Source organism: Orycteropus afer, unplaced genomic scaffold (assembly GCF_000298275.1).
Source record: "Orycteropus afer afer isolate SDZICR_OR568_19922 unplaced genomic scaffold, OryAfe1.0 scaffold00145, whole genome shotgun sequence".
NCBI classification, from domain to species: domain Eukaryota; kingdom Metazoa; phylum Chordata; class Mammalia; order Tubulidentata; family Orycteropodidae; genus Orycteropus; species Orycteropus afer.
In genome coordinates, this window is record NW_006921732.1 from 7894202 (window position 1) to 7915772 (window position 21571).

Here is a 21571-nt window from a genome sequence, read left to right on the forward strand (position 1 = left end):
ATATGAGGGGCACAGGGGAAGGGTTACAGAGAAGGGAGGGGAGGAGACTGGGTTAGGGTTGGACATGGCAAATGGGGAATGAAACTAAATGTACATGTAACGTTGAATGTAAAACAAGCTCTCAAAATAAAAATAAATAAAATAAAACAGCTTTGTTTTTCTCTCCTGGGCACTGTTGTAGCTCGTGATGTAACCAGAATGAAGGAACAGGCCATAGCTTAGGAAGATGACCAACAATGTAGGGCCCTATCTACCCAGTGTCAAGGAAGGAAGTAGAGTAAACAACAGAGGGAGGGCCTCAGGCATATGGGCCAGGAAGGAGTCCATGAGGCCAAAGAGGGCTTCAGGGGTGAGCAACAGCTTGCATGACTAGCATTTCAGGTAAGTGGGATGGCATAAACAGAGGCCTGCAGGGGGCACTTTGTTCACCAAGTTCATCCCAGTGAATTAGAGGCTGGGTCTCCTACCTGTTAGCCCAGGTAGGAGCCCCCATCCCAGATACTCCTATCCCACAGATAGCCAAGGTACAGGCCCTCATGCCCTCCATGGTGAAGGGCCTGCAAAGCGTGGATGGGCAGCTAGTGGTGGAGGCGGTCCACAACCTCAAGACTATCTTCAAGGGGCAGGGCCGGAAGCTTTCAGATGGCTCCGTCTTTGTGGAGATGCTGCAGGTCCTGCTGCCACACTTCAGTGACGTAAGGAGTCGCTCTGACACGCGAGAAGGGGAATGGAGGATGTGGTGGTGTATAAAGGGCAGTTCTTTACTACTCTGGGGAGAGCTTGCAGACTGGGGGGCTGCAATACCTTGTAGTGCCCCAGTCCTTACACCCTGGGACTTGGGGGAGGGCAGAGTCAGCCAGAGCATCTTGCTTCAAATGGTTCACATCTTGTAATCAGCTCTCCCAGAGAAGGTACATTTTTCAAATTGGTTCTCTCAGAGGGAGCTCTTCTTTTGTAATCAAATCTCCTCAAAAAGGGTCACCTTTTTGTGATTCACCCACCTGGAGGGTCTGGATGATGATGATGATGATGATGATGATGATGATGATGATGATTTGGGTGAAAAGAGAAATTCATTTTCCATGCAGCAGATCCTACACATTTTGTTCCATGACATTGATTTCAATTTCCAGCTCTCTTCCCACTTCTTCCCTGTTGTTACCTGTTACCTGTGTTCTTCTTTCCTCTGCATTCCTGCCCTCTGAGCTATCTCCCAGTGCAAATACTCCCCTTCTGCTCTCCCATGGTTGATTGTAAATGTTCACCTTATACACCTTGACATTTGGCTGGAAGCCACAGGACTGAGTTCAGTTCCAGGCCTGACTAGGGGCCATAGTCTTGGGGCTTTCACCAGTCTATATCAAACCAAAAATCCCAAAAAACCAAACTCACTGCCGTCAAGTCAGATCCAACTCAGCGACCCCTCCTTGGGTTTCCGAGGCAGATCTCTATGGAAGTAGATTGCCCAGTCTTCCTTCTGAGGACTGGCTAGTGAGTTTGAACCATCGGCCTTCTGGTTAGCAGTCAAATGCCTTAGGCACTACGCCACCAGAAATCCCATACCAAACCAGTAAATTTTTTTTATGATTTTGAATTTTGTTCCACATGTTTCTCCCATTCTATCCAGGGTCTCATATTTTGATCCCTCTCTGTGTGGTTGACAGTGGTAGCCAGGTATATCTAGTTTCTCTGGTCTCAGGGTCATGTAGACTGAGGTTCACATGATCAACTAGTCACTTGGACTAATTGTTTCCATGGGAGTATATTCTTTTTTTTTCAATTTCATGGAAGGGGACATTTTTTTCCACTGGGTACAAAGGTTAGTGGGGGCCCTTGCTGGGAAGAGTGGAGAGAGCTTCAGACCTCAGCTCAGGGGAAGGGGACGCTGGCACTGATCAGCCCTACTTGGTGCCTTTGACTGTCTCTGTACCTTTGTGCCTGGAGGGACCCCCAGAATGAGTGAAAAGAAAGCACTGTTGGTCTGGGTAGGCATGGGAGGACAGAAGCTTGGGCAGCCTCACAGAGAAAGGGGTGCCCCCTGAGCCTGCCCTTTCACCCAGTCGCGAGAAGACGTGCGTTGCTCGTGTATCAATCTGTATGGGAAGGTGGTCCAGAAGCTGCGATCCCCACGCACCCCGGCCATGGAGGAGAAGCTGATCAGCGCCTTGGTGCCCATACTACTGGTCATGCAGGAGGGCAATGCCAAAGTGAGCCAGGTGAGTGTGCTGCAGGCACTGGGCCCTCTACCCCACCCTTAGGCCCCACAGAAACCAAGCCAGAATCCAGAAACAATCCACTGGGGGGCAGTTATTTATGTCCTGCAAGAGTCTGTTTTTCAAAAGCATCCATCTCCCCAGAAAAGCCAACCTAACTTGCACATTTCAAATAGGGATTGCTTTTCCAAAATTTCGTTTTCACTTTTTTTTTTTTTTTTTTCCTGGAACATATTCTGCTGTTCTGGAATTCCACAGCTCTGGTATTCTATTCCTATTGGTCCCCAGAAATGTGTGAAGACCTTGTTTCGCTGTTCTTGCTTCATGGGTTGGGAGTTGCCAAAAAGAGCTTATAGCCGGAAGCCCTGGGACAACAATCAAAAGACAGTGGCCAAAATCTGCAAGTACCTCGTGAGTGCTTTCGGGGTCTTCAATGGCTGGTTAAGAGTATTTGAGGGTGGAGGATTCTTTATTTTTCCTTCTTGTTGCACAAGCATCCTGTCTGATGATTTCCGTTATCACCTGCAAGTCATTGGTTCCTAAACGTCCATCTCCTTCTCTGACTTCTCACTCCATTTCTAGTGTTTCCTTTCCAAGGGCTTCCTGGACACCTCTCCCTGGATGAACCACAGGAACTTCAAGCTCAGCATGTCTCTTCTAAACTTAAAATTTTCCATTTCAGTTCTGCTCTGTCCCACTGGATCCTCAAAGCAGAAACCTAGACTCATCCTAGATTCCTTCATCTCCCTCCCTATCCATTTTTGATCAATCCTCAACTCTTAGATATCCTAAATAGCTCTTGTATCATCTGTTATTCCCTTTCAGTTCCCACTGTCATTGCCTTAGTTCAGGCCAAGAACATCTTTCAGGAGGGCCATGGGTCCAGCCATCCCATGAGTCTCCCAGCCTTTAATTTAACTCAACCCCTTTGACCCAATCCCCATGCAGGCACTAGAGAAATCTTGTTAAACCCTGATCTGGCAATGTTACATCACTGCTTAAAGAGCTTCATTGGCTCCCTTTTCTACAGCAGCAATTTCCAGGATGTATATCCTGCAACACCAAACTCACAGGCTATACCCCACAGGGGGGATAAGGTTCCAAGGCAAATAAGTTTGGGAAATACTGCATAGTCATCTTGTTCTATAGCCCATTAAAGGCTCTGAGAGGTCCTATACTGAAGAAATGTGTCCACTGTGGTTAAATTTGTGTTTTCCCAAACTTATTTAACCATAAAACTCACTTCTAGGAAACACCTGTGACTATATTGTGGCACACTGCCCTGCAGGAGACAGTCCCAGTTCCTCAGTACAACCTTTGGGAGACTTTGCCATCTACTCTAGGTCTACCTTCCCTAGTGTCAAAGATTGGATTTCCCAGGAAGCTAACTCTGGGACAGAGATTAGCATGCAGGAAGTTTCTTAGGGAAGGTCCTTGGGATCAACACCTGTGGAAGGGAGATGGGGGAGCAGGATTGGCCAAGGGAGAAGTTGAGCTGCGGTGTAGTTTCAGTGAAGGTCTCGGCCAACCCTGTGGAGAGAGTCCCTCAAGTTGGCACCAGGGCCCAGGTCTTTACAATCCCATGTCCATCTGTCATTGGATGCTGGTCACTTCAGGAGGGGTTTGATCTTGGGCAAGCAAGGTAGTCCTGTTCAGCTGAGGCAATCCCTGCAGCTGGGGGAATACAGCCTTCATACCAAAAGGGAGATCTGGGCAGGGCCTCTCTGCAACTACTAGAAATATGGATAGTAACAGATTGTCATTACAATTGAGACAAGGGCTGTCAACAGTAATGCTCAAAACCTGAGAGTCAAGTGTATAGTATCATTATTATCGTTTTAAAGAGGAAAAAAAGAGGTCTGGCGGAAGTGTTTGGCCAGGCATGCTAATTCAAATGCCTACAGTGACTGACTCGACGGCACATAACAACAACAACAACAACAGTGACTGGGAGATAATGACCATAAGTGAAGTGGAAGTGGTGGGGTCTGGGGCAATCTGGAGAGCCCAGACCCATCAAAAGCAGGAGTGGAGAGCCCTGGTTAACTGTTACCCGGTGGGCCACTCATGCCAGGTCCTCCAGTTTAGAAGAAAAGCTAGGGACCCATAAGTAACAAAACTTACACCCATCCAGTATTTTCTGCACGTACAGTTCAGTGACATTGGTCCCATTTTTGCTATTGTGTCACCATTCTTGCTATCTTTACCCATGTTGTTTCACCACCATTAATGCAGACTCTGTCCCCTAAACTCCTCTGTGCTCTAGTTACTGTTGTCAATTTGATCTCATATAGATGGTTCTTTCAATAATATATCAGTGTTTCACTGCTATCCATAAGGTGAATAACAACTTGTGATATGCAAATGACACAACTTTGCTTGCTGCAAGTGAAGATGATTTGAAGCACTTACTGATGAAGATCAAAAACTACAGTCTTCAGTATGGGTTGTGCCTCAACAAAAGGAACCAGAAATCCTCACAACTGGACCAATTAGCAACGTCATGATAAATGGAGTGAAGATTGAAGTTGTCAAGGATTTCATTTTACTTGGATCCACAATCAATACTCATGGAAGCAGTAGTCAAGAAATCAGATGTTATATTGCACTGGGCAAATCTGCTGCAAAAGACGTCTTTAAAGTGTTGAAGAGCAAAGATGTCACTTTAAAGACTAAGGTGCACCCTAACCCAAGCTATGGTAGTTTCAATTGCCTCATATGCATGGATAATGATTAAGTTGGATAATGATTAAGGAAGATCAAAGAAGATTTGATGCCTTTGAATTGTGGTGTTGGCAAAGAATACTGAAAATATTGTGGACTGCCAGAAGAATGAACAAAGCCATCCTGGAAGAAGTGCAGCTAGAATGCTCTTTAGAAGCGAGAGTAGTCAGACTTTCTCTCACCTACTTTGGTCATGTTGTCAGAAGAGACCATTATCTGGAGAAGGATATCATGCTTGGTAAAGTAGAGGGTCAGCAAAAAAGGGGAAGATCCTTAACAAGATGGATCGACACAGTGGCTGCAATGATGGGCTCAAGCATAACTAAAACCCAGATTTTCATAAGATATTAAGTAACTGACTTAAACACTATGCCAGTCACAACTCCACAGGCCACTTGTGGAGTCATATTAGTAGACACCTGGCTTGTGACCCCTCTGAGTTCTCAGTCTCTTCTTGCTCTAGGCCATCAACAGATTTTCTCATTGGAGGCCAACCTCTAGCCTTAGCTTTAAGAAGGGGTTGGTAACTGCAAAAAGGACATGAGGGTGGCATCTTCTTCTGACCTCCTTTAACTTCACAAGGGGAAGACCGAATCCCATCAGCAGCCCAAGGCTTATTCCTATGAGGCCAGATGTACTGCCACCTTCCAACCACCTGTTTTTTGTTTTGTTTTGTTTTTTAATTTTTTATTGTGATTTCGGTGCAAATTTATAAAGCAGATTTGTTTTACTCTCAACTGTTCATGCACACTTGGTTTCACGCCCGGTTACAATCCCAACAGTAAAAAGCTCTCCTCCCATCTTCTCACTATGCCTCTTCCCTGTGTCATCCTTATCTATGCGCTCCTGTCTGTCTAGCTTTCCCTCTATGAAAATGCTGCTCTTTTGATGCCTTTTGTCTCACGGTTGATTGATCTAAGGGGTGCATTTCTCTGGGGTAGGTGTTCTGCTTGTAGGTCTTTCTACTGTTTGGCTGAGAGCTAATCTATGGAAGTGAGTCCAACTCCAAGCCTGAAGGATAACCAGGGGCCGTAGTCTCAGGAGTTCCACCAGCCTCTATCTGACCAGTAATTCTGGTCATTTTTGTGTTTTTGAATTTTGTTTCACATTTTTCCGCCCACTCTATCCAGGATCTCTGATTTTGATCCCTTTCTAAGTAATCGACATTGGTAGCTGGGCACCATCTAGTTCTTCTGGTCTCAGGGTCATGAAGGTTGAGGTTCCCATGTCCATCATATCTTTGAACTAATTGTTTCCATATGACTTTGATTTCCTTCACTCGTCTTTGCTCCAGACAAGGGGAGGCCAATAGTTGCATCATAGATGGCCACTCTAAAGCTTTTAAGACCCCAGTCACTACTCACCAAGTAGGATGTAGAACAAGATTTTTATGTTCTATGTTGTGCCAATTGAGCTTTATGTCCCCTGCAGGCCTGGTGACTCCCTCAAAGTGCTTGGTTGTCATTGAGAAACTACTTGAACCTTGTACCCTGTTACTTCTACAATGTATATGGATATTTTTTGTAATACAAATACACATGTAAGAATATCATCAGCCAAATCTGTCTGTGGTCATGGGTATGTTTCTGTTCACCTGCCCACACCTGATCTTTTCACTGGTCTATGCATTTAACCATAGAGTAGTATTTGTCGTTACTGGTAATGCAGTATTGTGTATGTAGTAGTATTTGCTTCTGTTGTCTGTATCTTTTGTGCACATTTCTGTGTCCTCCTTTTCCCTATTGTTATTGTGATGGTCACACACTTTCATTACATTGCCTTTCCTTTCACTCAATTCAACACATGACTCTTAACTAGTCAGAAAAATTTCCCTCCCCCTCCCTTCCATCCCTGGTAACCAACAAATTAAATTTCCTTCCTTGCATAAATCTTCCCTTAATGGGGAGATTTTATAATAATGGACTCAGACAATATTTGTCCTCCTGTGCCTGATTTATTTCACTGAGCATAATGTCTTCCAAATTCATCCATGTTATGAGATGATTCATGGATTCTTCATTATTCTTTAATGTTGCATAGTATTCCATTGTGAGAGTGTACCATAATTTGGTTATGCATTCATCTGTTGATGGGCACTTAGGTTGTTGCCATCTCTTTGTTATAATGAACTGTGCTGCAATCTGGATCTCACCTCTTTAGGATATAGTCCTAGTAGTGGAATTGCTCCTCCAAACTTCTTACCAATTTTGACATCAACCATCCTTCCCATGCCACTTACTACTTCTCTGCTGTGTTCAATAATTCATTGCAATGGCCACACAACTCACAAACAATACTTATGATCATGAGGTTTACTAGGGAAGCAACAGGCTATAACTCAGATTCAGGAAAGCTCAGGATACAATTCTTCGACAACCTCCCCTCAACCATATCCTCAGGCAGGCATGCCTCTCTCCTTGGCCTTTCAACCTGGCCTCTGCCTTGCTCAGGGAAGTGTTACAAGTTCTTTTAGCTTTGCTGATAGGTATTCCTAGGTGCACCCCAATCTGCCAGTAAGCCTCCTTCAAAAAGGCACCTAACTTTTTCACTCCCTGGCCAGCAAGCCTGCAGCTCTGTCTCACATTGGTCTCTTGGTTCCATTGCTGTCGCCACCACCGTCCCTCTGCCGACTCTCTGCACAGGGATCTTGGGTCCAAGGACTCACTCCACTCTCCACTTACCTCTCTTGATGGCAGTCAGATTTCTCCTTCTGCCTCTAGGAGGGCTCATTTTAAGCCTAGCAGAATGACAAAACTAACCAATCTCCACATTAGGGTTTCATACATCTTTGTTCTATAGTCCCACCCCCATAGAGTGCCATGTGCCTTATTTCCATTACTAACAAGCTATCCAATCCCTTTGGTGGGCTACAAGCACCTTATATTTGCATCCTGACAACAAGTAATCTGGTGGGAGTACCATGGCTAGAAGAGCCATACCAAGTAGTTCCTTGCACCACAGTAAACTTTTCATTCATTGATTCATTTATCTACCACCACAGTTCCTTCATTGCCTGCTCCATACTAGGTCCTGCCCAGGGTGCTGAGGACCCTAAGCTGAATGAGACAGCCTCTTCTCTTGGGGAGTTATGGGTCCAGTGGAGGAGATCAGGCATAATTACAACCCAACGCCATTGCTACCATGACAAAGGATGTGCAAGATGCTGCAGAAATCTCAAGTGTGTCAGGATGAGTTCTGCCTGAGGACTATGGAAAGTTTCAGGGAGGAGGTGGCTTCTGTTCTTAGCCTGAAAGGATGAGAGAATTTATCAGGAAAAGAAGAGAAGAAAGGTTACTGCAAATCTGAGCATTCACTTGTACAAAACATGGAGGTGCCAAGGAGCCGGCTGTCTGGGATAAGTGGACCGTGTCCTTGTGCTAGAGCTCAGCATGCATAAAAGAAGGAGGCAGTGGTGGAAAATGAGTCTGGGAAGGAATGTTAGACCCAGAACATGATCATCAAGACTTTGCAGACCAGGCCCAGGAGTTTAGATCTTGACATGAAGTAGCTGTCAACAGAAGAGTGATCAGATTTCTCTTCATCTTCCTCAACAGACTCTTAGCAGGACACCTGCCCCCAGTTTCTACTTGATCAAACCCATCCTGAATACCACTGTCCAACTATTTTGCCCTAAACACTGCTTTGTCACAGCCCTGTCAAGGATGAATGCTGGCTTCCTATTTTGTAAAGCCCTATCCCTGCATGGCTTTTAAGCACATTGTAGACCCCCTAACCATCCAGTTTATTCCCTCACTGCTCAGTAGCTTGAATCTTTTTTCACCCTGATCGGATCTATTATGTTTCATATGCCATGGCCATTCATACCTCTGGCTGGATTTGCATATTAGAACTTTTTCTCCACTTAGAGGAAGGGGATGGATTGGAAGAGGAGACCACTGAAGCAAGTGTTGCCATCAACTAAGGGGAGAAAAGGCTTGGCCTCTGAGAGAATTCAGGAAGATGGTGGGCAGCAGAGACATTAGGAGGCAAGAGACCAGGGCTTGGCTGTCTGCTCGGGTCACCATTCCTGGTTTCAGGAGGGCTGGGTGGATTAGCTCCGCTGAAGGTTCAGCACTCTTGGATTTCTCTTTGATTCAGGTGAACACTCACCGAGACGGTGCCTTCAAGTTCCTCAACCAGAGCCTGGAGTACACCAAGAACTCCCGGGCCTCCCTCCGGAAGTACTCAGTCATGTTTATAGGTAACCAGCCATGGCATAATTAGGCATAATTACCAGGGTCCTACCTGCTCTTTGATTTGCTTTCTCCCAGGTTATCAGCCCTTCTGGCATCTGGGTGGATGCCTCCCCTTGGGTGCAAGGGTTAGCTACCAGACAGCACCATGGTGCAAATTAGAAAGTTCCTCCCTCCTCTGAGATAACAGCTTGGGAAGTGGCCTATAGATTGGATTCAGCCTGGAGTCCTTGTGCAGGCCACAACCTTGGCAACTGTACAGAGTGGATCTGCTGCTCCCCCCTGGAGTACAGTATGGCTCCAAGTCTAACAAGAGCCCAGCCAAATTCCCCCACTGGCTTCAACAGGAAGGGCAAAGCTGCACAGTAGAAAAGATCAAGCAGAATTTCAGCCTCATCACCTTATCTCTCTGTGGCCCTAATGGAATCATTTACTCCCACTGAGCCTCAGTTTCCTCACCTGTAAGATGGGGATCAAGTCCTGTTTCATAGACTGAATGAGAATATATTTGGAAAGATGTGAGCCTTGAGGTCTGGCATTTGTAAGTGTTTAATCAATGTTAGTCACTTTGATCCTTCTATTTCCACAATCCCAGCATTTGCCCTTCTGGGAAAAAACCAAACAGCAACTTCCCCTTGCCCAGAATTCCCACACAGGACCCTTCTGATGGCATGCTGGGTGGGTGGGTCTCCTCTCAGCCATTCTTTCCATGATAGCTGCATGCCCTTCACCAAGGACCAGGAGACCCTGCTGCAAAGGGGCTTGTAGATGATGATGCTCCCAGTCCCCTCCTCTTTAAAAACAATGCTTGTATGTGAGTGAGTGCTGAGAAGGAAGATGGGGCAATCTATTTCCATAGTGATACTGCCTCAGAAACCCAAGGAGGGGTCGCTATGAGTCGGGTTTGACTCGACGGCACAAAACAACAACAACAACATGTGAGTGAATGTGTGTATATGTGTGTTTTAGTACCTTTCCCCAATTCGTTTGCATGTTTTTTTCATCCATCCATCCTTCCATTAATTGGCTTATTTGTTGTTGTTGTTGTTGTTATGTGCTGTCGAGTCGGCCCTGACTCACAGCAACCCCTCCTTGGGTTTCTGAGGCGATATCACTCTGGAAGTAGATTGCCCAACCTTCCTTCCGAGGAGTGGCTGGTGGGTTTGAACCGCCAGCCTTCTGGTTAGCAGTCAAGTGCCTTAGGCATTATGCCACCAGAGCTCCTATTGGCTTATTTAGCAAACACTTATTTATCCCCTACTCCAAGGTCCCTGGGTGGCACAAATGATTTGTGCTCAACTGCTAACCTAAAGATTGGCAGTTTGAGCCCACCCAGCCACCACAGAAGAAAGGCCTGGCAATCTGCTTCTCTAAAGATTACAGCAGTTCTACTCTGTAACACATGGGTCATCACGAGTCAGCACTAATTTGACAGCAACTAACACTTTGAGCCAGGCACAATGCTTAGTGCTAGAGAAACAAAGAATCCTTTAGGAGGTGATGCTGATGGTGGGAGAAGAAAGAGGAAAATAAAAGTTGTTAATACTATTAGTTCTGGGACAGAGGAGAGATGCCCAGGACTGCAGGTGGCCTGACAAATGTGGGAGCTGCTCAGAGACAGCTTCCTACACATTTTCTAGATGCTGGTTTCTTTAAACCTTGCTCCAAATGAATCACTTCTAAAAATGGCAGTTCATGACCTATTTGTTTAACACCTGGGGAGTCTTCCCTGTGCTGGGGAAACAAAGCTGAGCTTCTGGCACGGTGCAGTGATTCTCAACCTTTCTGAGGTTCGGAAGCTTTTGTGAGACTTTAAAGAAAGTTATGAACACTTTCTCCAGAAAAATGCATTAAAAACAAAAACAAAACAAAAAACCAAACTCACTGCCATCGAGTCAATTCCTACTCATAGTGACCCCCAATGGGTTTCTGAGGCGGTAAATCTTCACGGAAGTAGATTGCCCAATCTTTCTTCTGTGGAGCAGCTGGTGGATTTGAGCCACCAGCCCTCTGGTTAGCAGTCAAATGCCTTAGGCACCATGCCACCAGAGCTCCTTAGAAAAATGCGTATATACATACAATTAGCAATTTTGCATGTAACTTTAGGAGGTTCAGAGACATCTCCCCATCCCTCCAGTGGATCTAACATTAAGAAACCCCTGGTCTTGGTGGAGATCCTGTTGTTTTTAGGTGCCACCTAGTCAACACTGCTTATGGTGACCTTGTATACTATACAACAAAATTCTGCCCTGCATCATGCTCACAGTCGCCAGCATGTGTGAATCCATCCTTGTGGCTACTGTGCTGATCCATTTCACTGAAGGTCTCCCAAGCCTTCGTTGGCCCTCTACTTCTTCAAACATGATGTCCTCCTCCAGCGAGTGATCCCCCTGATGAGGTGTCCAAAGCCAGAGAATTGAACAATTTTCCACTGTGATCCATAAGGTCTTCATTGGTTAATTTTTGGAAGTTGATCCCCAGGTCTTTCTTCCTGGGAGAAAAAGATAAAAATTCATAAATCACAAATAGAACAGAATGCAGTATATACTGATGGGGACTCCCAGATACTCTGGAAACCCAGAGAGGCACCTAATCCAGCCTGGAAGTGAGGGGACTGGTCAGGAAGGATTCCTGGAGGAACTATTTGTTAAGCTGGATGTTCAAGGACACACAGGAATTAACCAGGCAAAGAAGTGAGGGAGGGACCTTCAAGGCAAAGGAATAGCATGGACAAAGCACTTGAGCCATGGAAAGTGGTACAGCTCATGCAAGGGCCTGCAGGTACCTCAGGAGCCAGGCAACAAGCTGGGATGGGCTGGGAGCTGAGTAATGTGGCTGCTGAGGACTCATGGGGAGAAGAATGCGCAGGGCTGAGTCTCTTCTAAAGAAACAGTTTCCTTGACCCAGGACACCTGAATCTACCCCTCCAGGGACCCTACCCACGGTCACACCTGACAGGGGTTCAAGGCTTTCAGCGTCCAAGGCCCCTCTGTGTCTTTCATGTTACTGCTGCTCAAGCTCCCTGGTGAGTGGGCAGCAGAGGCAGTATCTCTCCACATCATAGATGAGGAAACTGAGGTCCAGTCTGGGTAAAGGACCAGGCAAGGGCTACACTGTGCATCAAAGTCAGCTATAGCCCAGATCCTGCCCCAGTCCTGATCTCATCCCTCTCCTCTGGGCCAGCCACCTCTCCCAGGACTCCTCTTAGGCAATCAGCCTCAGGGTCAAAATGAAGTCCTTTTACGTCCTCATTTGTGGGGTTGGGAGAGGGTGGGATGAGCTTCTTTCTCTGAGGAGTCTGGTCCGAGAGTGGGATGACAGTGGGAGTTGGAGTCAGGAGGTGGGAACACTCACCTCTTGGATTATGCTCAAGGGTCCCTGGTCCCCTGTATGGAGAGCATAATGACAGAAGATTGCCTGAATGACGTTAAAGCCGGTGAGTTGTACCCAGGGCTGATGAGGTTATGGGTTGGGTGAGTGAGCAGGACCACAGAGAATAATAGGGAGAGGGGAGGGGTATCTCCCAAGGCAAGAATCGTCATCTCAGTTCAGTTGTGCTAGTCTTTGTCTAGGGTGAGTACCACATTAGATACCATGAGATCACCACAACAGAGAACACGTAGCCCTACCCAAGGGGATCTGACAATCTGGTTGAGATACGAGGCTCAGAAAATGAGATCAAAACCCATATAGTGCAAAGAGAGTAATTCAGACTCCTAAGACGGACCATGACCATTGTGGTCTGGATTTTATAATTGTTGAAGCTGATGGAAGCATCAAGGTAGGCTGGTCCAAGAAGGCTTCCTGGAGGAGGCAGGTTTTGAGTCAGACTTAGAAATATGTGAACAATTTGAAAAACTGTGAAGGAAGGTGAGATCAGGGGATACTGAGCAAAGGCAATTGTCAGAGGTGGGAAGGAAAGATGAGGTACAAGCAGGGTTTTGCACACAAGGAGACCCTTGTGGGGACCTGTTCTTAACAAGTTGCTTCTCCCCTCCCTATCACCTAGCTTTAGAAAACCTGAGACATGACCCAGAAGCATCAGTGTGCATCTATGCGGCCCAGGCCCAGGACCACATCCTGGCCAGCTGCTGGCGGAACTCCTGGCCACTGCCACATGGAGACTTGTGGGTGTGTGACCCAGCCACCACACACCGCTGGAGCCCCAGCTGCGAGAACCTGCCCACTTCCCATCAGCGGCGCTCCTGGATCTTACATGCACTGAGTTCCTGGAAGATGTCCCGGAAGCAGTGACGTTTCTAAGCCACCAGGCCTCCTAAGGGGTGTCTGCTGCCCCGGCCAGGCTCCCTATAAATGCCATGTGGCGTATCAGTCCCTCTTGAGTGTTCCTCATAGGAGAGGTATGTGCCCAACCCAGCCTGTCAGGAAAGCAGAGCCCTTTCCCACCATCACTTTGAGATGAGCATGGCTTTTGTTCATTGACTCAGTCAACACTCACTGGTTCATGGAGGCTGTTTGTCCACCTTTTATAAGTGGGGCAGCTGAGGCTCAGAGAGGTGAAGTGGCTGGCCCAAAGCTACACAGTAAGTCAGCTGGGTGTCTCAGTTTCCCTTCTCCCATGAGGTGATCATAAAAAGAAAGGAAATGATGATTTGGGTGGTCTTTGGGGGAAGGAAAAAAGGGAAGGGTAAGAAGAGGATCCCTCCCACCCCATGACATTATGCCTATCCCAGCACCCTGATCTCTGAGTCCACCCTCAGGTCTTTGCCCAGAGATTGGCTGTAACTCATTCAGGTGACATTTGAGCACCTATTCTGGGTCAGGTCTGCTCTGGGTGCTAGTGATACAAACATGAGACAGACCCAGCCCTGGGCCCCAAGTTCACAGTCTAATGCAGTGGTTCTGAACTGAAGGGCAGGGTCATTTTGACCCCCAGGTAATACCTGACAATGTCTGGAGACATTTTTGGTTGTTACAACTTGGGGAGGGAGAGTTGCTATTTGCAACTAGTGTGCAGAGTCCAAGGATGCTGCTAAACATCCTACTATGCACAAGACATACCTCAACGACAAAAAATTATCTAGCCCCAAATGTCTGTAGTGCTGAGGTTGACATATGAAGACACAAACAGTTATCAGGTCAGAGTGGTGGTGAAGGGAAGCATGTGGTTGTGGAGTCTAGAGGAGGTACATAGCCCAGCTAGGAGGTGGGGTGCCAGGGGAGGCTTCCCAGAGAAGGGTCATCTCTTTGAATATGTGCTAAAAAAAAAAAAAGCCTAAGCCCTGTACTTATAAAAAGGTGTTCTGGTGTCACAGTGGTTAAAGCATTTGGCTACTAATCAAAAAGTTGGTGGTTTAAACCCACCAGCTGCTCTGCTCAGGAGATAGATGAAGGCTGTCTGCTTCCACAAAGATTTACAGCCTTGGAAATCCTATGGGGCAGTTCCACTCTGTTGTATAGGGTCCCTATGAGTTGGATTCTACTCAATGGCAGTGGATTTTTTGTTTGTTTGTTTTTGGTACCTGTAAATATAATTGTGTTTGGAAATAGGAGTTTTTGTTATGTTAATGAATTATCATATCAGAGTAGGATGAGTCCTAAGCCTAATCACTTCTGAGTTATAAAAAGAACAGAATAGAAACACATAGGGAAGACAGACATCAAGGAACTCCAAGGATTTCCAGCAGCAACTAGATGCTGAAATAGCAAAAGAAGAACTTCCTCCTAAAGGCACGTCCTGAATTCAGCCTTCTAGCCTCAGAACTGTGAGAAAATAACTGTTCTTTAAAGCAACCTATTTGTGGTATTTTTGTTACAGCAGCTCTGGGTAACTAAGATAGTGAGTATATATGGGGGAGAGTAGGGTACATGGACCCAAGGACCAACTCTGTGGGCATTGTAGCCTGGAGAGAGAGGTGAGAAGAGGGCCTAGGGCCACGTCATCACATTTTGTCACCTGTATTAAAAGGGGTAGACTTTATCCAGAGAGCAGAAAGAAGGCGTGGTGGGGTGCTAAGCAGGGGAGAAGGTCTTTGGATGGTGCAAACGGTTAAGTGCTTGACTACTAGCCAAAAGGTTGGTTGTTCAAACCTACCCAGAGGAACCTTGGAAGACAGGCCTGCCAACGTGCTTCCGAAAGGTCACAGCCTTGAAAACCCTCTGGAGCAGTTCTACTCTGACACACATGGGGTTGCCATGAGTTGGAATCTACTCAAGGGCAACTAACAATACCAAGCAGGGGAGAAACATGGGCACATGTATGGCACAGGAATCCACAGACACTGCTGGGGGCAGGGTATATTGCCACAATATTCTAGACAGCTATCCATCACTACTCAGTCATATTAAGTTTATGTAGACCTATGACCCAGCAGTTCCACTCATGGGTACACATCTCAGGGAAATCTTTGGTACAGGGATATGTGTGAGGAAGTCTATTGTGATGCCATTTGTGGTGCCTGAGAAGGAGGGAGCTCAGCCTAGTGTCCATTGTTGACATACTACCTAGTCCTATGCAGTGGTTATTGGAGTAGTGGTACACATAGCACCACAGGTGGAACCTCAAATCTAGTGCTGAGTGAAAAACGTATATCCAAAATGTATACATAAATGAATTCACATTTTGCAAGAACACTAACAAACTGAAGATACTCATTAATTACACTAGTAATTAATACTAATTAATTACATTATGGTGGAGAGAGGACTAGGGCTCTGAACAACAAAAAACTAATTGCTGCTAAGTTGATGCTGACTCATGGTGACTACTCCATGTGTGTCAGAACAGAACTGTGCTCCATAGTGTGGAGCACAAAAAAAAAAAAAAAACAAGCCAAACTGAGCTCTGGTGGCGTAGTGCCTAAGGCACTTGACTGCTAACCAGAAGACTGGTGGTTCAAACCCACCAGCCACTCCTTGGAAGGAAGGTTGGGCAATCTACTTCCATAGTGATACCACCTTGGAAACACAAGGAGGGATCACAGTGAATTACTTGTGGCCTTTCTAGTCATAGTCTTTGTGACTCCCACATAGTCTTTGGTTGCTGCTGTTAGGTGCTGTCAAGTGACTCCTGACTCAAAGCCACCCATGTATGTACAACAGAAGGAGACAGTGCCCAGTCCTGACCATCCTCACAGTTCTTGCTATGCTTGAGCTCACCATTGCAGCCACTGTGTCAATCCATCTCGTCAAGGGTCTTCCCCTTTTTCTCTGACCCTCCACTTTACCAAGCATGATATCCTTCTTCAGGGAATGGTTCCTTCTGACAACAGACCAAAGTAGGAGAGACAAAGTCTGGCCATTCTTGCTTCCAAAGAGCATTCCGGCTGCACGTCCTCCAGGACAGATTTGTTCATTCTTCTGGTAGTCCATGGTGTTTTCAGTATTCTTCACCAACACCATAATTCAAAGGCATCAATTCTTCAGTCTTCTTTATTCATTGTCCATCTTTCACATGCATATGAGGTGACTGAAAATATCATGGATTGAGTCAGGTGCACCTTAGTCTTCAGAGTGACATCTTTGCTCTTCAACACTTTAAAGAGGTCTTTTGTAGCATATTTGCCCATTGCAATACATTGTCTGATTTCTTGACTGCTGCTTCCATGGACATTGATTGTGGATCCAAGTAAAATGAAATCCCTGACAACTTCAATATTGTCTTCGTCTATCATGATGTTACTTACTGGTACAGTTGTGAGGATTTTTGTTTTCTTTATGTTGAGATGTAATCCATACTGAAGACTGAATCTTTGATCTTCATCAATAAGTGCCTCAAGTCATCTTCACTTTCAGCAAGCAAAGTTGTGTTGTCAGCATATCACAGGTTATTAATGAGTCTTCCTCCAATCCTAATACCACGTTCTTTTTCATATAGTTTCACTTCTCAAATTATCTGCTCAGCATACAGATTGAATAAGTATGCTGAAAGGATACAACCTGACACATGCCCTTCCTGATTTTAAACCATGCAGTATTCTCCTGTTCTGTTTGAATGATAGCCTCTTGGTCTATATACAGGTTCCTCATGAGCACAAGTAAGTTTTCTGGAATTCTCATTTTCACAGTGTTATTCATAATTTGTAATGATCCATGCAGTCAAATGCCTTTGCATAGTCAATAAAACACAGTTAAACATCTTTCTGATATTCTTTGCTTTCAACTAAGATCCATCTGACATCAGCACTGGTATCCCTTGTTCCATGTCCTCTTCTGAATCCAGCTTGAATTTCTGAAAGTTCCCTTTCAATATACTGCTGAGACCAATTTTGGATTATCTTCAGCAAAATGTTACTTGCATGTGGTATTAATAATTTCCACATTCTGTTGGATCACCTTTCTTTGGAATGGGCACAAATACTGGTTTCTTCCAGTCAGTCAGCCAAGTGGCTGTCTTCCAAATTTCCTGGCATAGATGAGTAAGTTATGTTTGGGTGTTGTTGTTGCTAGGTGCCATCGAGGTTTCTCTGACTCACAGTGAACCTATGCATAGGAGAACAAAACACCGCCCTGTCCTGAGCCAGCTCCACAATTCTTGCTATACTTGAGCCCATCACCACTGCCACTGTGTCAATCTATCTCATTGAGGGCCTTCTCCTCTTTCGTTGACCCTCTTCCTTACCAAGCATGACGTTCTTCTCCAGGGAATGGTCTCTTCTGACAACATGACTAAAGTATGTGAGACAAAGTCTGGCCATTTTCGACTCCAAGGAGCATTATGGCTGCATTTCCTCCAGGACCTGTTAGTTCTTTTGGCAGTCCATGGTAGTTTCAGCATTCTTTGCCAACACCACACCTCAAAAGCATCAGTTCTTCTTTGGTCTTCCTTATTCATTGTCCAGCTCTCACATGCATTATGAGGCAACTGAAAATACCATGGTTTGTGTCAGGCACACCTTAGTCCTCAAGGAGACATCTTTGCTCTTCAGCAAAGATGTTTGGGTAGGACTATGCAAATAAGGTGCTTGTGGCCCACCATGGTGATTGGACAGCTTGCTAATAATGCATATAAGGTGTATGGAACCCTGTGGAGGTAGGACCATGCAAATAAGGCATGTGGAATGCTAACGAAGGGATTGGTCAGTTTTGTCATCTTGCTAGGCTGAAAAGACAGCCAATCCCAGAGCAGAGGGGGATCTTAGAAGAGCCAGGATTGATGTGTGTCCTTTGGACCATGGCTTTCAACTAGTTCTTTCCAGTTCAGTCATGGCCAATGAAGTGAAATTGGAACAGACCCAAATTTGTAAAATGTGGATGAACCAGAACAATCACCAGAATGGGAAAAACTACAGATTGATGCCTTGTCAGAAAAATAATTTCCCTCTTAGAAAACAAGGGCAGCATGCATGTTGTATAGCAACCAAATCTCTTGATTCGAAGAGTTGGAAACAGCAGTGCCCAGCTCAAAGATGGTGGCTGACCATGCCACTTTGAATGTGTGTTGTGTTCTACAGTCCTAGCAATAATCTCTCGTATCAGGCTCCTGAAAGGGCTCACTATACCTCACTATACCTCTTCCGAGTCTCCCATTCCAGGACTTCAATCCATAATTATTCCCATTCTGGTTGTCTCCACTTTACTCAAATTTAAAAATCCCGGTGTGTTCCAATTTCACTTTATTGGCTATGACTAAACTGGTTTGAATTGGTTCAGAGCCCTGCTTTGGATCCAGGTTTCTGTGCTGAGAACCTCCTAGATCCACGAGATAAAAAGAGCTATAACATCAGAGATGCAACAAGACACCAAGAAGCAACAGCAGAAAAACAGGAGCAGCAGAACCAGGAGACTAGAATGAGATAGTGCAGTGGGTTTCCCAGCCCATGGACCAAGGTGGTTACAGTGGGCGTGTCAACCTACAGAGCAAGAGAGCGAAGTTCCTTCAGGCAGGTGGCTTCCTGGCAGAATGGGGTGCCTCTGGGCACTTATTGGCAGAGCTATAGAGCTTCATAATACTTGACCTAATAGGGCAGAGGCCAGGCCCATGGGCCAAGGAGCCCAGGGGCTGAGGGAGAGGCCTGCCTAAGAGCACAGCTGAAAAGGTGTCCTAATCAAAGCACTGTATCCTGAATCACTCCTGATCCTTAATTGTAACCTGTTATTTCCATAATAAACTCTATAATCATGAGTATTGTCTGTGAGTTCTATGTGGCCATTGCAATGAATTATCTAACCCAGCCGAGAAGTAGAGAGCACCACGGGATGGATGGCTTGTATCAGAATTGGCAAAAAGACTGGACAGAGGAGGTATGTCTGATCTCTGCCTCATAGGAATCAGCCTTGGGCTGATGTTGATGTTGATTCTCTCCCCTTGCGAAGCTAGAGGAGGGCAGACGTCTGTGCTGCCATTTTTTCCAATGTACCTCTGGGTGGTCTCCAATCTTCAACCTTTCAGTTAGCAGTCAAAAGCTAACCAGGGACTCCAAACCATAAAAGGGATTTTTGTTTTTTCAAAGGAGGGGCAAAAGGAAGCTCACTCTGTAGTCCAGTGAAAGGTGCATTGGAGTGGACAAAACCACAGACAGGGGGCCTGGCTGGAGGATGGCCTGGACTGTGGCCACACAGGGTGGAGAGGGAGATCAGTAAGGAAAATTTAGAGAACCTGGTGGTTGGCAGGATGGGCAGGGGGTGAGGAGAGGGAGACATCAAGGATGGTTTCTGGGTAGTGACTGGGCCAACAGTGCCAGCCACGGATGGTGAACCCAGGTCCAGGAGCAGATATAGGGGTGAGATCTGTCTGGATGCAATGAGCTTGAGGGGCTTTTGTGACATTCCAGTAAAGAGATTTACAGGCAGTTGGCAGCAGAAGATCTGGGGTGGAAACATATTTGGAGTTCATCTGTACACAGAAGGTGGAGTGAGATTCCTCTGGGAGAGTGAGTAGACTGAGAAGAGCCATAGCTGGGTATCACCCATATTTAAGCTCCTGCTACAGATGAGGAATCATGACCTTGACCACACAATCAATCACATGCCAAAGAATTGTAGGCCAAAGCCTCTGGAATCCTGGGCCGGAGACAGTGCAGGGAAAAGAGGTGGTCCATTTGCACAGTGTTTTCCATTGCCAAGATTTATCCCAAATATTGCCTCCTTTGTATCTCATGGTAGCAGGGTGGCCTTTTGTTTATGGCATTACATAGACAAGGACATGGCATCAAAGATGGATAGGCCTTGCTTAAGGTCTCACAAGGGAATCAATGGAAGTGTAGTCCCCAAAAATCTCCCAATTTCCTTGCTTAGACCTTTCCATCCAGGCTAGCCTTGGCAAGTGATAGCTGCCACATTGTGGGTCAGGGTGGTCTAGAAGCATGGCTGAAGCCGATGGGCTTGGTTATGGGCCAAGTCCCCAAATATGGATTTAACTGTGTCCTCAAAAAAGTTGTGTTGAATTCCTTGGGTGGCTCAACTGGTTTGTGCCAACCACTAACCTAACGATTTGTAGTTCAAACCCACCAAGAGATGTCTGGCAATCTGCTTCCATGAAGATTATGACCATGAAAGCTCTCTTGAGCAGTTCTACTCTGTAACACAGAGTCACCATGAGTAGGAATCAATGGCAATGGGTTTTTATACCTGTAAATTTGACCCTGTTTGGAAATAGGGTTTTTCTTTTGTTATGTTAGTAAGGTCAACAACAGAAGAGGGGGAGTCTTAATCCTAATCTCTTCTGAGTGGTGTTTTATAAAAAGAGCAGAGCAGACACAGAGTCACACACAGAGGATGGCCATGTGACAGTGGACACCAGGAGAGAGGCACGGAACAATTCCTTTCTCAAAGCCCTCAGGAGTCAACATGGCCAAGACCCTGATTTGGATTTCTAGTTTCCAGAACTGTGAGACAATAAATTTCTGTTCTTTAAAGCCACTCACCTTATAGTATTCTGTTACATCAATCCTAAGAGACTCAGACAGTCCCTAAATCAGTCTTGAGCTGGAGGATGCAAAGAGAACTGAGCAAGTCACTTATCCTCGCTGAGCCTCCCCAATCATCATCCGTTCTGACTTCACAGGGTTCTTGTAAGAATCAGATTAGAAAATGGAGACAGAAGGACTGTACTCAAGCACTGTACTCAAGAAGGGAAATGATGATGAAGAGGAGAACAAGGAAGGAAACCAGGCCTAGGGAGCAGGACTGGAGGAGGAAGTGTGGAAAATGAGGTTTGGCTTTGGAGGAAAAGGAGCACTTGGACCAGGTGTTCTGCTTAGGTGTGGGTATTTTAGAAGAAATACAGTCCTGGCACTGAAAGGATACCCCCCCACCCCCTGCCCATGTATCATCCTTAGCCCTCATCCCCACATCAAATAATGACCATGCCAGCCAGCTCCATCTTCTCCATGGCCGGGTTCCAGACCTCCTTTCTCTCCTGGTCTCTCAGCAGTAGCCTCCTTGCCAGTCACTTAAGTCAGCTTCCTCACCTTAATCCTTGCTTACCTGGAAGCCCGGCTTCTTCCTAAGATAAATTTGTCCATGGCTTGCCTCCTAGAT

General features: G+C 45.9%; 1 protein-coding gene across 1 annotated transcript in view; it reads left to right on the top strand.

The window, feature by feature from the left end:
• MROH7 (maestro heat like repeat family member 7) overlaps nucleotides 1–13384 on the top strand; it is a 57295-nt gene extending 43911 nt beyond the window's left edge. The window contains exons 18-23 of the mRNA XM_007945967.2: nucleotides 516–695; nucleotides 2061–2216; nucleotides 2502–2624; nucleotides 9036–9138; nucleotides 12504–12566; nucleotides 13140–13384. Of these exons, the coding sequence (XP_007944158.2) occupies nucleotides 516–695; nucleotides 2061–2216; nucleotides 2502–2624; nucleotides 9036–9138; nucleotides 12504–12566; nucleotides 13140–13384 (870 nt within the window). The remainder of the gene's footprint in view (nucleotides 1–515; nucleotides 696–2060; nucleotides 2217–2501; nucleotides 2625–9035; nucleotides 9139–12503; nucleotides 12567–13139) is intronic.
• The last annotated feature ends 8187 nt before the right edge of the window (nucleotides 13385–21571 follow it).